This window comes from Anoplolepis gracilipes, chromosome 4 (assembly GCF_047496725.1).
Source record: "Anoplolepis gracilipes chromosome 4, ASM4749672v1, whole genome shotgun sequence".
Taxonomy (NCBI): domain Eukaryota; kingdom Metazoa; phylum Arthropoda; class Insecta; order Hymenoptera; family Formicidae; genus Anoplolepis; species Anoplolepis gracilipes.
Genome location: NC_132973.1, coordinates 9,127,540 through 9,144,997, shown reverse-complemented (window position 1 = coordinate 9,144,997; position 17,458 = coordinate 9,127,540). Strand labels below are relative to the sequence as shown.

The following is a 17,458-nucleotide window of genomic DNA, read 5'->3' as shown; positions in this document are numbered from 1 at the left end:
TATAGAAACTGATTTATGATAGAGTCATGAGGTTAAAATCCTCGCTGTATCGCCTCGCACGGCACACTTTCTGTTCACGCGCGAACCACGCAATGACGTGCGTACCCGAATCTCCATCGAAAACCAGATTCGAGATTCACACGAGTTCGCCTCTGACCTCTTCACGTAATCGATACTGCGCAAACTGAAGCGTACCGTGAAATATTGCCAGCGCACAATTTCCTTTTGTTGTGGAAGGAGACACCGGAAAGAGATCGACAAGACAAATCGCGGTCGCTGACATTAACATCGACAGTGTCTCGGTAAAACATGTATGTGTGTAACCCAGAGGTTCCAGAAAAGATGTTTCTTTAAATCACAGCTTGTTTGGTCGACTTCAAGATAAAAAGTTCTTTTTGATAAAAATCAAGAAGAAGGTCTTTGACAAGGTTTTTATAACATTACGCATACATGTCATCTAATTAAAAATCATTATCTATTAAAGTTTATTTGAATATAGTCAAAGAATACAAATTTATAATGACTTTTTTCTTCGAAAATTTTATTTGCAAATTATTCTTGATTGGATTTTAAGTGTTTTGATATTCTCGTTGAAAAAAAGAACTTTGTTTGGAAGAATCTCGGCAGGCACTTTTAAAACAACTTACATACAACGTATATACGAGCTATCGCGAACAAATCGGTGCGAGTGAGTCGGATGATCGCGTGTAGACGGGCGCGGTTCTCTATGCGCGAACGTGCGTGCGTGCATGCATGCATGCATGCATGCATGCATGCGTGCGTGTATACGAGAGCGTGTGTTTTACTGACGTCAAAGCTGACCCTGGGCTACGTGTTCAAGTAGCGGCCGTCTTACTCTTCGCGCTAACGTCTTGTAAAATACCTGTCGGTCGCTCGCTTTTCGTGGCCATGGATGCCATCGAGACGAAAGTCCCTCGCACGAGTCCGAGGCACGAAAGAATGGCTCCTGTTGAAGAAGTTACTACGGAGAGAAATATAGAAAAGATATACGCAGAGCGCATAAAAGCCATTGAGAAAGTCTTGAAGAATTCTGATTAATTGTTGGCTTCAATCCAAGCCGAAGATTGAGAGACACGCATGTAGAGAAAAAAAAAAAAAAACAAATAAGATAAGTAGGAATCTACAATAATTGAATAAATATTTTATTAATTTTCTACGGCTCTTGCAGTAAGATACGCAAATTGAACGATCAAGTAACTTGAAGAAGCAGACTGTGTAACAATGAGAAAAATAATTGAAAAAATAAGAAAAAAAACTTGGTGAAATATAGGAAGAAGAAAAGGAATTTATACTGAACGAGAAGAGAAAGAAGTCGCCATTGTACAAATAGTTGCGAGACAGACCGACAATTGTGGCAGATATTCATCGCTCTCAAACTTCTTCGCAGTTGCGAATGATGAAATTGTTAGCATTTGAGTCACTGAAATAAGAACGGTACGTCAAAACTATCGTTGATGGAAATATGGAGATTTTCGAGTCTAAGTAGCTTTTTTTTTTGCAACGTTTTAATTCTACGTCTTTTAACCGCAAGAGAGCTTTTTTTCAAAATTGTCGATATAAAAGTAATTTATAAAATAAACGAACAAAAAAATAGATGAACTCAATGTCAGAAATAATTATACTTTCAGAGACGTAATGGAATATTCGGTGCAAATCTCTGTGTATTTTATCCCGTTAATGAGGCACAAAGTAACTTAAAGTATCGCAGAGGCAATGAAAGACGAAAATGATTCCGACAAGCTAAATCATTTTTGCAGCTGTTGAACATAAATGCAGAAGACCTGAGACTGACTGTAGTTTCTCAGATAAAACGCGAGCGCGGAATTTCAATAGATTCCAATTAGCGGCTGCAAAGCGCCGTAATGAATATAATAGATCTCAGCTATATTACAATTAGCGACTAAATGGGAAATGCGTAGGTGCGTTTGAATCGTTCTCCTCTCGCGCGATGGAGGGAATACGAAAGAAACGTTTAACTTTCATCAGCGACCTACCTCGATACGAGGAAATGTATGAATTTTAGGAATGTAGTTATGAAACTCGTTAAACTCGAAAGTGAAAAAAGGCGAGTTAACTTTTGAAAGTTAATATTCCGTGGGAGGGAGACTAGATTATTCAAACTCCTAGTAGTTAATAAGTACGAAAGTCGGCAACTTTTCTTGTTTTTTTTTTTTTTTTTTTTTTTTCCTTTTTTAACCGAGTCATGTGCCGCGGTTATTAATTGCCGCGAAAAATTTATCAACTTTATTTAGCATTATTTAAACGTTATTACAACTACGTAATTGTTTAAACTACTACTGAAAGCTCTCTCTTTTTTTTATATTGTAATAATTTTTTATAATAATCACGCAGCTTTTACATAACATAAATGTATAGGAATGGCAAGCGATTCGTGCCACTTTTTATTGTATGCAGATTTCCTGTGACGTTAAATTTTGGCGAATTTGCAATAAGTGTTCAACGACACTTAAAGCGACGCGCACTCGCGTGGAAATTCATATATTCGCTTTATCTGAAATAAAGTACGAGAACACATAAAACAATGGCAGGGTGACGCAGCGCCTAGCTTTTACGGCGCCGCTGTTAGCAACCGTAAAAATACTAGCTCGTTTTCGTGCCTCTTGGAACATGAAAGGACTCGTAAAGCACCCGTCTCGCATCGTTTGGCAGCCAAACATTTGGCGCGACTGGAACAAAAATGGAGCGCGTTGAAAAATTTCAATTGCCATTCAGATCGTAATTCGTAAAGCTCCGTACGTTTCTCCCTCCAAAATCGTTAAGATGTAATTTCTGTGAAGCTTAAGATTGTAATTCCTTTTAGGTGTCTCTTAGTCAGAACCTAATAAATTTTCGTACGAATTAAAAATTTATCGAGAGAGAACACGTTATATATATTTTAAAGCAAATACGTATGTCAGATAAGTATGTGATTTATTGCGTTGCGATTATGTGCAGACCTATTGTACGCGCTTTTCGATTGAACGTATTAAAAAACGATGCATATATAATAAAGGTTAATGAAAAAACTTAATTTACTATTATCTAACGCTGCGTAAATCATATGAGTGACAATACATTTATCATGGAAATTTATACAAAAAGCATACAAAGTCAGACATGTGATAAATGTTGACGTTTGACGTACGTATTGCGAGTTAATTATAAATAAAGATAAACGATTAACTCAAGAAGTGAATATATTCAAGCTCGCTTTGAAATTAAAATATAATAGATTAACTGACCGTCCTATCGTGAATTTCAAGATTTTAAATCTAAAGCATAATTTAATTTGAATTTATAGAATTTATCGATAAAGCGGAGAAATTGATTTAATTGAAAGTACTGCCAGCACGTTTGCATATTTTTTTTACAACAAATTCTATTAGAACCACGAGTGAAATGCAACGATATTTCATCGTATTCAATAATTCAAGTATTATAGTGCTTACGGTGGTATTGAAACGTTAATCAAATTTCTTCACGTCGCGAAAATTTCGTTGCTCGACGCGATATAATCTTAATAAGCAACAATTTCGAAGTAATTGCGTATGCCGTGCACGATGAGAGACATTCGCATCCGTATATATATATATATATATATGCATGCATGTGCACGTATTCACGTGAAAACAGTTAAAGGGTTAATTCTGAAGAAATATCCCCGCTTATACGGGTCGTCACAAACGGAGGAAGATAAATCATCGCATATGTACATGTCATATTCAGTCCGTTTCTACTGGCTGAACATACGCGTTCCGCATTCACTGACGTATGACAGAAGGAAAGACAGGAAGGGATAGAGAAAGAGACGGGAGCTTTTATTCACGATGGAGGTAGTTGCTACATGCAAATGCGGGAATTTATATATTTCGGCGAGGTGAACCGGAGAAAGAAAATGTCACCGACAACTGAGCTCCGGCTGTCAATACGCGCCTTGTGGTTTCTCGTCGAATTTGATGGCATTGTTCGATCATTCGGTGTATTTTTAATACCTATTCGATACTTTCGACCTATTTATTATTTATCGCGTCAATGTAACGAAATTGCTTAGATTAGACTTTCGAAGAAATCTCAGCTAAATTTTCTCATATTTTTTTCAAAAAAAAAAATCTATTTATATGGCAACAATTTCTATAAATTAACAATTTTCTCAAATTAACAGTTTTCTTAAACTAATGACAATTTCTTTAAAATTCTCAGAAAGCTATGTTCAAGATATTTCTTTGAAAATTTGATGGCAGAAATTCTTTCAAATATATCGTAAAATATGTCGATCGCGAATCGCTATTGAATTCATTCGAAAACACTTGATGAGAACACCCGAGTAACTCACGTTAGAAATATGCATTGTATGTGTCACGATACGCGGTGACTTTTTTAATAAGCTTCGTTCGTTCTGTTATTTTGTAGTGAAAGAAATTTTCATTTAACTGCCATTCAATCTTTTGTGCGAGTAAATAAAAATAACACATTTTTTCTTGCAGCTTGAGCTTTCGTTGTATTTTATATCGCGCAAATAAATTAATAAATATATACGAGATGCGAAATAAAACATGCGGGTATGATAAATATCGCATACTTCCGATCTGTCGTAAAAATTTCGTGATTCGTCGTATACATCATCTCGCTTGGGAAAACTGTTTATGTGTTACCAATCTCCCAGGGATATTTCGAATCGCAATCTGCTATCGCTCGTCAACAATCGATTTATTTCGCCGCTCGTCTCGTTTATCTTGTATTGTTTTCGTCGGTGCGATTGGGCCGGCGACGATGCTTTTACGGGAGCGGATTATTTTTAGATCCGCGCGCCGATGTGTGTATTACCGGCGTCCTCTCTACGGCAATTCGATGATTTTTTTTCTAACGGACTGAGCCTAAGCGACACTTTTTACAAAGACAATTTTTTTCAATCCCATTTTTTTATCATTTATTTTTTACATTTTATTGAAAAAGTTGAGGAAATATGAAATATTTATTGACACGAAAAAGATTGCTCAATGTCAAATGACAATAGTTTTGAAATATTTTTAACGGAAGAATAATGAAAGTATTTTCCGATAAATAATTTGCGAATAGGTTTTTTAAAGTAGTTTATAAAAATGTTAAAAAATGATTCTGTGTATGCATCGCTACTCATAACTTCATTAAATATGGGAATGTGTTCGTGTAGTCACATGCAGTTCGGGATTTTGAAAGGACAAGGGAAAACGGCAAACACGCGAATCGATAAATTTGCAACAATACAGAGGCGGACAGCGCTCCGTTCGTTTCTGTGCTATAAGCGAGTTGTTTATCAAACGCACGATCCACGTGCATTCAGTTCGAAATTAAAGGCGACGATTCGGATCAACGACCTCGGTTGTGAATGTCTGAAATAATCGACGAAATAATCAACGAAAAGTCTGACCGACTGTGCTTGTGTATTTTCGATTAATCCTACTATTATCACAAAGGAAAGCACAAAGACTTTTCTATATGTACATATATATATATATATAGTATATAAAAACTCGTCGCTTATTCACATATAAAAAATATATGTATTTCCTCTTTACAATATAAAATATATGAAATACCAGATGCGCGGTAATAATTGTTCAGTATAATTGTTTTGCGACAGCGATTACAATGAAATTTTATTTTAATTTATTTGTCTTGTTTACCAGGAATTTAATTAAAAATGTTATAATATATTTAGCAGATTTAATGCGGCATTGTCGAAATCACTTGCAATCAGTACGTTCGATTTTATTCATTATTGTACTCCTCTTTTGCAAGCACAAAGTTGGATAACGTTGTATTATAATCGATAGATGACGAGAAAATGATAACGACACGATATCGCGGCTCGCGTCGTACCTTGTGTGTTACACGACAAATTGGCCACGTGCATTCTGCAACACGTGCCGTCGACATCTCTGCCTTCCTTTACAATTGGACTTTTATCATGATATGAAATCGAGAGACTTCCTGTTATACAGAAACGCATTACGCAGGAGGGACGAATGAATTGCATGATATTTTAGGAAAGTAACTGTGGAGTTTATATCGCAATATTATATTCCCGTTATAGACGTAAACTAGATTGTACGTCATATCTTTGTCTCCTTTTGAACTTCATTGCTTTATGCAAGCTGGCGATAATTATAATAGAATGTAAATTTCCTTCGACCAATGTAGAGCTGAATTTCATCAATACAAACTTTTGCATCGTAACTTTAAATTTTCTTGGCTGGATTCAGACGTATTGTGGTAAAAGTTTTATTTATTTTTCATTTATTTAATTTTCAATATCTAGAATAATTATATTTTATCTAACAATAAGAGAAAGTTTTTTAAGATTTTTATTTTACGAGTATTTCGTGACACCTTCAGATTGGCGTTCCATATCTGGCTCTGAAGACGCGAAAGTTGAGCGTTCGTAATAGTTGCTTGTGTGCGCTTAAAATATTGTAGCGTTATTTATGAGTAACGACACGAAAGCGTGCCAATCTACCTGACTTCTTCTATTTTTTCACATCACGCAATTGTGCATTAATCTGCAGTTGCACAATCAGCGGACACACAGGAAACGTCGCGAATCGCCGGCGTCCTGTTGTATTTAAATATATTTAATATCGTAATTTAAATCAATACAATATTGCGAATGCAATATTGCCATTCCGCCTCTGCGCCAGATGTTAATGAGCGACTCATCATGTTTACGTTCCGATTGATTGCAGTTTCATCGATTATGCAATTGCTCGTCACATGACCTACAAATAGGATATTGTAATCAAAAGAGGAGAGCTTCTACGAAAAACACCAACAAATGTGAACAGTACAAATAATTTGCGGGTATCTTGATCTATTTAACAAGTCAATGAAAGCTTACATTTCAGTCACAATGTGAGCAATGTGTAAAATCAAATTTGCGCGTATGACATTTGAAATTCTACGCACAGTTGTTTGCGTTATCCATATATAACGCAAAGAAGGAAAATCCCAAGCAGGCCGCACACGTGTCATTCACTCGTTCATCTTTTTTACGCGTTGACGTTGACAACCTTGATTATACGTATTATGAGATAACGTTATCTATTGTCTTATTATTAATTATAGAAGCTTGTAATAAAGTATACACGAGAGGTATTCTGTTATCGCGCACGAAAATGGACCTAAATACACAAAGGAAGATCAAGAAAGGGTTAAAGTTACGAAAACAATATCTGCGATCGCGCGAGTATCAAATTACCATTACAAGAATATGAGAAATTTAACTACTTTCTGTTAAATAATGGGCGCAGTTTCGTTATCGTTTGCGTCACGCATGAATATGCATGGTACATGCATATTCATGACAGTCTTCGTAACATAGATCCATAAAAAGAGCGTGAAGTCGTTTACAAAAGATGACCTTGGATCAGAAGATACGACAAAAAGTTGTATATTATTCACGTCGTATGCGCGCCCTTTGTAACGGCAAGTGCTCGTAGTGCTCGGACTCGGTTTTTTTTTTTTTTTTTTTTTTTTTTTAGCACACATAAGTGCCATTTTCTCTCCATAAACAACGAACTTTAGTTAAATGTCGAAATACACAGATTTTTCGTAAATGAATTGATTGAAACGCGCGATCTTTATTCATAGAATATGGCGCTTATCTATTTTGCATGCATTTAATAATTATGATGTAATTATTTAATTATCATAAATAGGTATTCCAGTTTGCAGACTCAAGTCGAGCAAACAATGTAAATAATTTTCGATTATTCTCCGTAAGTGCGTTAGATAGAAAGCTTTCTACCGTAGCATGAATCATTTTTATTTTTTCATTTTATATTAGAATAATTATCTAAGTTTATCTTTGTTGGTACACGATATCGAAAGATGCAGTTTCTCGAGAGATCTTTTTCCCTTTTCTCCGACTTTACTAGAGTTAGTCAACCGTCTTTCAGATTTCAAGGAAAATCAAAATGCACACACAAAGAATAACACCTGATTATACAGAAACGCGAAATGAGATTGCTCTCGCGCGCAAAAGATATATTGCGCGAATTCCGATTGCGCGATCGGCTTCGCGTCGCTTTCGCGTCGCTTTCGGCCGCATTTAGCGAGGGGATGCGGTGTCCTAGATTCGGCCAAGTCTGCTCCAACCAGTCGTTCAACCCTCGGCCTAGATTCGCCCCGTGCTGACGTCACTCACTATTCCACACGCAGGTGCTCGCGTCTCTGTGGTGGTCGCCGATATCACGTTTACACACCAGCAAGCGCAGCGGCCCGGCATTCACACACAAGGCATTCATACGTGCGCAAACACGCAACGCACATGCATATACGCATGCACGAATACGTCATTCCCGTGTGCAGTCTCAGAATTCGAGACACCGACGGAGCGATGCGCGAACCAGAGCGCATTGTCCTCATCAAGTCGTATTATGCAACTTCTCCCTCGATTCATCATCCCTTTTTCTCCCGCCTCTTTTACCCTCCTCCAGTTTTCACGCGCCTGTTCCGTTCCTTTGCCAAGTCGGTTTTTTTTTTTTTTTTTTTTTTTTTTGCTGCCATGGCCAGATTCGCCGATGTTGCTTTATATACATTCATGCGTTTCGTTATGACAAGTGTGATTGCGTCATTTCTAGAGATTGCTTGCGCGCCAAAAGTCTGTGTTGACATTAACTCGAAGCTGCTATTAGATTGATGCAATGAAAAAGACTCGTATTTTATTTATCTCGCATAAAGTTGAAATACTTTTGAATAATAATTTTTTTATTATTTAAAATTAATCGTTATTATTTATTATGTATATATAACCACTAATTTTTTTATATTATACATTTTTTGCGGTTTCTAAAAAATTTCTTCAATTTTCTATTTAAATTTAGAAATTAGATAGGAGAAAAATAAAATTTATAATAAAAACATAATGAACTTTTTATGTCTAATATTGCACTGTTCTTGGATCATAATTTAAGCTATAATACAATTATAATACAACTATAATACAAAGGGATAATTAATTAAACTAAAATACAAATGGATAAGTTAATGAATATTTAATGGGTAGTTAAATGGATGTTCTCGCTTTTTCTCTTTAATACATTAGCTAATGCTAGCTAATTTTAAGAGTACTGTAAGTAAATTCGCATAATATGTTTTTCTTTTAATTATCATTATAGTAATAATTTTCATGGAATAATGCCAGTATTATACGCAAGTTTTTTATTATATCTGCCAAACGTAAATAAATTTATATAAACAGCGATGACGGTCATCTGTCAAGTTTATAGGTTCATACAACGCTAATAATTCACGATTACAAGTAGCTGAAAAAGAGAAAAATGATTGATTGAAGTGCAAATAATACAACTCTTTTGAGATTATGTTTTTCCGCAATAAAAAATCCTACTTTGAAGTTGGATTACACATTTATTACAGAATCTTTCTTACTTTCTCTGCTTCTCTTAGAAACAGAATTTTTTATCACTTGTAAAATGACGTTTCAAAATAATAAATGTTAAAATAATTCCAGCTTGATTACAAGATTAATGTTGCATTTTTATCCTGCAACTTTATTACATAACAAGCGAAATTATACTAATGAAATCGATTAGTACATGTAATTAATTATATAATTTTATATTCTGCATTAATGGTATATAAAAATGAAATAATGTCTGCGAATTGGAGATTTTATTAATAATAACGTTGTATAAAAGTTCTCTAAACTTAATTAATAATAATAAATATGATTGTGGGTACAAGGTGTGGAGAGCTGTAAATTTGACATTAAAAATTGAAAATTAAGAATATTAAGAGTACATGTAGTTTATTTTAAATATAATACCTAAAAAAATCATTAATATACTAATAGGCGCATTAAATTGAAACAAAAAACTAATTAGTAAACTAATACAAAATTTTTTATATATTAATATTATATTTATTTTATTAATATTATATTTATATATCAGGATTTTGCATTAAAGCTTTTTAATGACAACAGTAACGAATTCAAAATAACTTGCAACACTGTTAAAAATAAGATAACATTATTATCTTGCAATTACACATATATTTTTACAAAATTTTTTTTTTAATTTCGAATTTTGTTTGTCTCTTTCAGCTTACGGGTTTCCTTCAACAACCTGTTCCATATAGCAGCATGTCGGAGGTCCGAAAGTACGTTGTCACCAGATGGGATCCCGCGTATAAAAACTGTCTCAGTATCGTTTTACCAGATGGCTCGCTTCTTCTACAAGCCAGCAACGCTTACACGAGGGACCAGTGGTATCACTCGATATTATGGAAGGTATGTGAAAAAAAGTCATATTCATCGACTTGCTCGAATTATTTGCATCGATATAATTGCATTTTTTATATAAGATTAAATCATGTAAATAAGACGTTACATAAATCACGCACTAAAAGTAAATTAGATTTATTTTGTCATATTTCGTTACCATGAAATTTGCTCGTTTATCGCATTGGTAGCGATAATGGAAAAAATGCTGGAGGAAAAGTAATTTTGATTTCTCATTTTGTTTAACTTGTAACATTTCAAGCGAACAATAGGGCACTGTGTTTGCGCATTATTCGATTTTTTTTTTTTTTTCGAAGATGTTATTCACGCGAATGCACAAACGCTGATACCAAATATTTTTTTCAATATCGGCTCTCTTCGATGTTGATCGGTGGTGAACGCGGGCAAACACGGTCGTTATTAACGTCCGACAATATAAGGCTGAAACAGGAGGAAGTAATAACGTCACGTGAGGCGAATGTTTTCGATCGTCCTCGGCTGTATCAAATCTCTCGGATACGTCAATATTTTATAGCAATGTTGCGACGAACAGTATAATATCCGACTGGGAATTTAATTAGCGGTCTCTCGTGTCACGGCTTTCATAACAAGTAAATTGCAGCGGTTCGGATTGATCATAACGATTGATTGAATTTTACTACTTATAACGGCATAATATCCCCGTTGAAACATTATTCATACCCATTGACAGTTGGATGTCGTCGATTTTATTCAAAGAGAGACAGTTTTGCTTTATTTCAATTTTTATAGACACGAACGATGTATTACGTAATGTTTTATATTTAAATTAAGTTAATTCCTAATACACGGTTTTTTTTTAAATTAATTATTCCATTGGTATGAGAATTGTTGTAATATGATGGTCTGAAATAGTTAAGATTCCTTTTTGTTCTACCGCCTTCATTACATTTCGTTATTATAATAATTATCGTACATCTCTCTTCTCTCTCGTCTGCAGAAACTTTGTTGATTTACGATAAATCTTTATTAATGAACACGTTATTAAACAAGCTGAACTCATGGTAAATAAAATCGAAAATCGATTTATTTGTTCATTCCAGAAAAGCATCTTCAAGTACCAACACTTAGTGTCGATGAGCACCTGGGAAGAGGTGATACTGCGCGAGTTGCGCACCATGGTGGACTTTGCCTTGTGGACGCCGCTCCAGGACGAGAGGGTGGCGGGCGCTCCGCTGGAGGCAGTCGCTAAACTGCTGGAGGAGCCCAGCACGGAATCGGATGTGAAGGTCGAAGGGATCGCTCGCGATCGCAGGAGCTGGGCAGAGGCCGTGCTGTCCGTCGTGGCACCGCTTCTGGAAAAAGCGGCCCCACCGGCGGCTCTCGCGAGAGCCCTCGCCAGACTGGCACAGCAGCATCCGCGATCGCAGCTGGTCCCGATGCTCGGCCCGGCGATCACGAGATGTCTGAAGCACACCGTTGACTTTGGCAAGTCGCCGGACATGAGAAAGTTGTTGCAGGTAAGCGCCCGAAAAGTCGACGACACTAGTGTGTGTTTTTGTTTGACGTTAGTTTATTTACAGTTTGATTATATAGCATCGAGTTTAGATTAAGAATTTATCAAACTCTTGCAGTAATTTTAATTTAGCGGACCATTTGTAAATTATGATAAACGATATGCAGTCGCAATATGTTGTTTTACATATACGTATAGGTTTTCGTCGCCGCTTTGTACGAGAACAATGACGGCGAGCAGGCGATCAGGGACTATATCTTGTCGGTTCACGGGCCGGGTAGCGATTGTCCGCATCCAAGGGTACTCCCCAATCTCGTGTCCATCTGTGTCGCGGCTATATTCCATAGGCAAGTTTTGTCCGTTCGTTACAAACGGAAATTACGATTCGAGATTTCAACAATGTCATCGATTTTGCTCGCAGGTTTGAAGTGTCGAGTCGCGTATCATCCAACAAACATAAGCCACCGTCGTTGCCGCCGTTGCAGTGCTACTTGCTCGTCTTGAATATTGCGTAAGTGTTGTATAAATAAACCCGTTTGTGTGTTTATTTATTTGAATGCTCAGCTGTAAATTCGCGTTTCATCTATCGAGAAATGGCATTTCAGATCGGAGTACGCTGATTGGCGTCCGGGCCTCGGGGCGCTTCTACAGCCGGTTCCGTTCCCGGAGGAGGCTCTGGCCATGAGGGAAGTGCAGGAGTCCGTGTTGATGTGCGTGATGCAACGATTGGCAAAAGACCCGAGGTGCACGGTGCACCGGGTTCTGCTGCCCGTTCGAGAACCGCGTCCAGGTTGGATCCATATCGCTGCACCGTCCAGCCCAGCTTGTCCAGATCGCGGAGAACTGTTCGGCGAGATGGTGAGAGTTTTTCTCAATTTGTCTTTTTCTCCAAAACTTACGTCATATTTCGTGTATTATTATTATCGTTTATTATTTGACACACGCCAACGTATTGAAATATAAAAACACGGATTTAATCAGTTTAATCAGTTATATAAAAAAAGAATTACATACATCTATAAAGATTCTTTTAGTCGCGGACAGTTTGCTTGATCTTAAATCTTGAAAAAGACCGTGAAAAAAGTCACGGAAGATGTATAGAAAGACACGCGAGCGTGACGTTTATGTATCTTTCTCTCTTTACGAGCTCGTATAAAATGTTCGTCTCTGGTTAGGTTTATACATTTGGGTCACACTTGGTGAGAGATATAAATATCTCTAACGGCAAATATGGAGACGGATGTGCAATTATCGCGCTTATCGGCACCAAAATTATCCGCACGTGAAACGATTGTAGTGCATTCTGTGTATCGTAATCTCGCGAGCCAGACGTCTCGAATCACGTCTCTCCAGTCTTCGTGATAATACCGTAATAAGATTTGTTGTTCAGAAACAATTCATCTCGAGCAAATAGAGCCGCGATTATTCACGCCACTCGATCGGAGGTCCATCTGAATATTCATGAATCGGCTCTTTTGAGGCTACGCGCGCGAGCGCGACTTCAATGGAAGCTGTATTGACTAGCATCCATTCCAATCTCTCTCGAATATAACCGCGGGACTGAATCACCACCGGCATGCGGAATTAATGAGGTCTGTCGGATGATTGCGGGAAAGTGAATGGAACGAGAAAGCGTTTCCCGTGAATTCATCGCGACGGATAAATTCGTTGGGATAAATTTTACCCTCGATTTTGTCGCCGAGGAATTTTAACAGACAAACTGAAAGATAACTAGTCCAATTTCCAGTCCAATCTAATTTGTTTGTAAAATATTACATACAACGTGTAAATACTAGAACGCTATTTTCACGACAGCTAACAACTCTGCTGGCATGCTGCTGTCGGCGAAAGAGGTTCATCGCTTCCCTGCTGAAGCAAGCAGGGGATGATTGCATTTTACTGGCGGTTCGGGGGTGCGATGCCGCGCAAGAGGCGCTCTGCTTGATGCTGGAGTGGCGTTTACTGGCGAACGAGGAGGCCAGACTTCAGATAGTCAACGCGCTTGAGTCTACGGAATCCGGGAAGGAGCGTTACGCCGCTCTCTGCCAGAGGCAGAAGAATCTACAGGAGCTGGTAAGGAACACGAATCGTTATTCCGGTAGACGGCGTGGAAAATTGCGCGCAAGCGTCTTCGCGCTTTGTGCCTCTTTTGTATGAACGCGACGATAGACTATAGGTACTTATTACGCTCATTTATACGCGCGTTTGATCATGTTCTTGCCAGCAACAAAAGGGCGGACCGCGTAAACTGACGCTGCCGGTACGAGCGACCGACGCCGACGTCGCTCTTCTGCTGGGCGGTCGCGCCCTCGGTAATCTCGAGTGCCTCAGCTTAGCCTTCACCTCGGTGACGTCCGCGTGTGCGGAACAGCTGATTAAGCTGCCGGCGCTGCGATATCTGAATCTATGGGCCACGCAATTCGGCGACGCCGGCCTACAGATGATCAGCGAGCATTTACAGAAGCTGCAGGTGCTGAATCTCTGCGAGACGCCCGTATCTGATAAAGGCATCTCTACGTTGGCCTGTAAGTATCTTGAATCCCGAAGAAGCTCCAAGAATTCAGTAACAATCTTAATCACGAGACTCGAATAAATTAATAATTAATAATTTAAAAATTGGTAATTTATTATTTCAAAATGCGAGACATATTAAACTCAGTTTTGAAAAATGTCTATTGATTAAATAATACGTTTAAATTATTTATCAAAGGCCGAGAATTTTATTGAGAAATATGCGATTGATTATAGATAAATATAAGGAATACAAACCCACCATCGCGATGTAAAAAATGTTGAATTAATACATTTCGAATATTGAATCTAAATTAATATAATATATAATATATATATATATATATATTATTGACTCTTACATTAACTCTTCGAGTTTTTATTAATTTCGGCGAAATTTTGGAATTTGTCGCTTAAAAAAAAGTGCTTTCTATTCTGTTGCAGCATTAACTAGCCTAAGAAAGTTGAATTTAAACAGCACGAAGCTGTCGGCCCAGACATTCGAGTCGCTGAAGAAGCGATTGCCAGCTCTACAAGAATTCGACGTTCGATACACGGAGGCCTGGTGACCCGAGGTTACGTCCAGAAAGCTCGCCCATCGACAGTAGCGATCGTCGTGATATGAAAACGAAGAAACAACGCTAAGATGCTTTGTCGTTTGGAAAAAAAAAACAATTCGACAGATTGCCGACACGAGGAACTTTATTATCGTTCGTGTTTTCAGTGTAATCAATTTGATATCGAGCGTGATAAATTCGTTCGTCCCGTTTCGAATCCTGCTATTCGATAGACCATTATCGGTGAAGCTCTACAAGAGAGGACGAACGAAATATATTGCGAAATATTGTGTGCAGGATGAGTGAAGGGTGTTTTGTCGAGTCTTTATCCTGTCCTCGACGATGCTTCCACGGTTCGACCGCGATCGATGATTCGTTCTTTCCAGAGGGCGATAAATCGAGAATACGCGCGATAAATCGAACTTATCAATGAAAATCCGCGCGTCCGTTAACGCATCTTCCTTTTAGATAGATACAATATTATTTATTCGAAACGTCAAAAATCCTCTTCCAAAGTCTCGAATTAGCGAGTCGATTCGACGATGCCGTCACGAGGAATATTAATTTCGAGACGTTTCTCTCGCGTCGTCGAAGACTACACTTTTCAGAGACATTCCAGCGTCGCGAACTAAGACGTCAGTTTTCAGGAAGGCGCACATTAGTTTAAATAAATAAAGAGTGACATTTGCATAAAATGCGAGTCTGAACGGAACGAAGAAACACGTGATCGCGTCGAAAGGCAATTGTGAGAGACGAGGAATATGAGTCATTTGCATGGTAAGTTATTCGGTTTGTTATTCGGGAATGACAAAGAGATTATTTGCGCGCGCACATACACACACATACATGTTTGCCTCGACCAGTCTCATTGAAAACGATCAGCGATTTAACGATCGTTCGCGTTTTATACAAGTCTGAAGGTTGACTTTATCGGGCATCAATTTTAATGATAATTTCAGCAAGTCCTTTCTCTAGCTACTTCTAATTCTAGGAAACCAAGATGTTTTTATTCGTCATTTAGATAAAAAAAAATATTAAAAGCATTTATAATATCTTTGTCCTTTTATTCAATTCTTTATGTACCTTTTTGTATTTGCGTATATGGCATTTTTTAATGTTATTATTTTTCATAGAAATTAAGAAATTCGCCATCCGATTCATTTCATTTCTCAAACGCGCATGTCGCTAATGCCCGTTCACCACTCGCGCTGATAAAGTTGGAAGTTGGATGTCGTTTAGATTCGTCGCGTCGCGAAAAGACTCTCTTAATTTAATGGAGTGTGATGCCGGTAGACGCATAGTTTCACTTAATGAAAAACTATACAACTTTTCCTGCCTACAAGCTGACTTCTCTTAGTATGCAGACCAGAAAAGTCGTTGGATGGTTTATCAAATCATTATCCATTAAATGAATGTAAACGCCCTGCCAACGGAGATTACAATAATGATGATGATGATGATGATGATGATGATAATGATGATGATGATGATGATGATGTGATGACCTTCCACGATTTTCGAAACAAAAACTGCTCCCAATCGAGTGTCAGCACGTTGCTGGACCGCAGCCGCAAAATCTCTCGACCCTCCTGCGAGAAATGTCCTTTCGCGAAGGACACTCTCGATTATGTATCTCCTTTCCGTTCGAGGCGTGCTCAACTGCCTTAATCAGCGAGTTCTGAGCGACCACTGCCACAACGCGTGCGTCGCGTCGGCGAACGCAATTTTACTTTAACTTTAGAAAACAAAATTAAGAGAGAGAGAGAGAGAGCGCGCGTGAGCGCGCGCGGGGAACTTCGCGTTCTATTGTGTAAAGGCGAAGCTTCCGAATCGCGGACGACGCGAAGTCGCACTCGTGCATTTCGTTCCCTAGTGTAAATAGATAAGTAGACAATTAAGGAACGTTTTCCCTCTCCTGTTCTTTCCTCGATTATTAATACAATTTTATGCGTAGATTTTAATAATTTATTCTCTAGCTAGAAACCTCTTTCATATATACATATATATACATACACACATATATATATATATATATATATGTGTTTATGTATATATGTGTATGTGTGTATATATATATATATATATATATATATATATATATATATATATATACATATAATATAATATAATATCACATATATGTCGCACGATCCAAATCTTGTATTAGCGCGAACACGCGTTTAGGAGATGATCGATATCTCGAATTTAGAGCGCGGATTATAGGGAAAAGAGAGAAAGAGAGGGTGCCCTTTGAAGGGTGGCAAGATAGAGTAGGCCGTTACGATAATCGCAGTGACGGCGATCGATTTCGCAATTTCTCGTCTCGAAATTATTGTAAAAGCCGCAAGGGAACAAGCATTGTAAGAAGACTGTTTACGTCAATTTCAATAAGGATCATTAACTTAGGAAGAATTATACGACCGCTCGAGTTAATTCGTCAGCGTCACTTTTGTCTTTGAGCGAAATAAATAAATTCGAATTTAATACCTCACACAACATCCGTTCTGTTCGCGTCTCTTCCGTTTGGTCTCTCACCTCAGTGAAATCTCTTTGCGGTTCTGCATTGGTTCTTGGCTCTCGCAACTCGCCAAGCGA

The 17,458-nt window shown here is 37.7% G+C and overlaps 1 protein-coding gene across 1 annotated transcript in view; it reads left to right on the top strand.

The window, feature by feature from the left end:
- Positions 1–16,894, top strand: part of LOC140665058 (C-Maf-inducing protein) — a 32,132-nt gene extending 15,238 nt beyond the window's left edge. Inside the window, exons 3-10 of the mRNA XM_072890755.1 lie at positions 10,124–10,309; positions 11,383–11,799; positions 11,994–12,142; positions 12,217–12,306; positions 12,401–12,653; positions 13,611–13,868; positions 14,020–14,320; positions 14,751–16,894. Coding sequence (XP_072746856.1) covers positions 10,124–10,309; positions 11,383–11,799; positions 11,994–12,142; positions 12,217–12,306; positions 12,401–12,653; positions 13,611–13,868; positions 14,020–14,320; positions 14,751–14,875 — 1,779 coding nt within the window. The 3' untranslated portion in view covers positions 14,876–16,894. The remainder of the gene's footprint in view (positions 1–10,123; positions 10,310–11,382; positions 11,800–11,993; positions 12,143–12,216; positions 12,307–12,400; positions 12,654–13,610; positions 13,869–14,019; positions 14,321–14,750) is intronic.
- Positions 16,895–17,458: the final 564 nt, after the last annotated feature.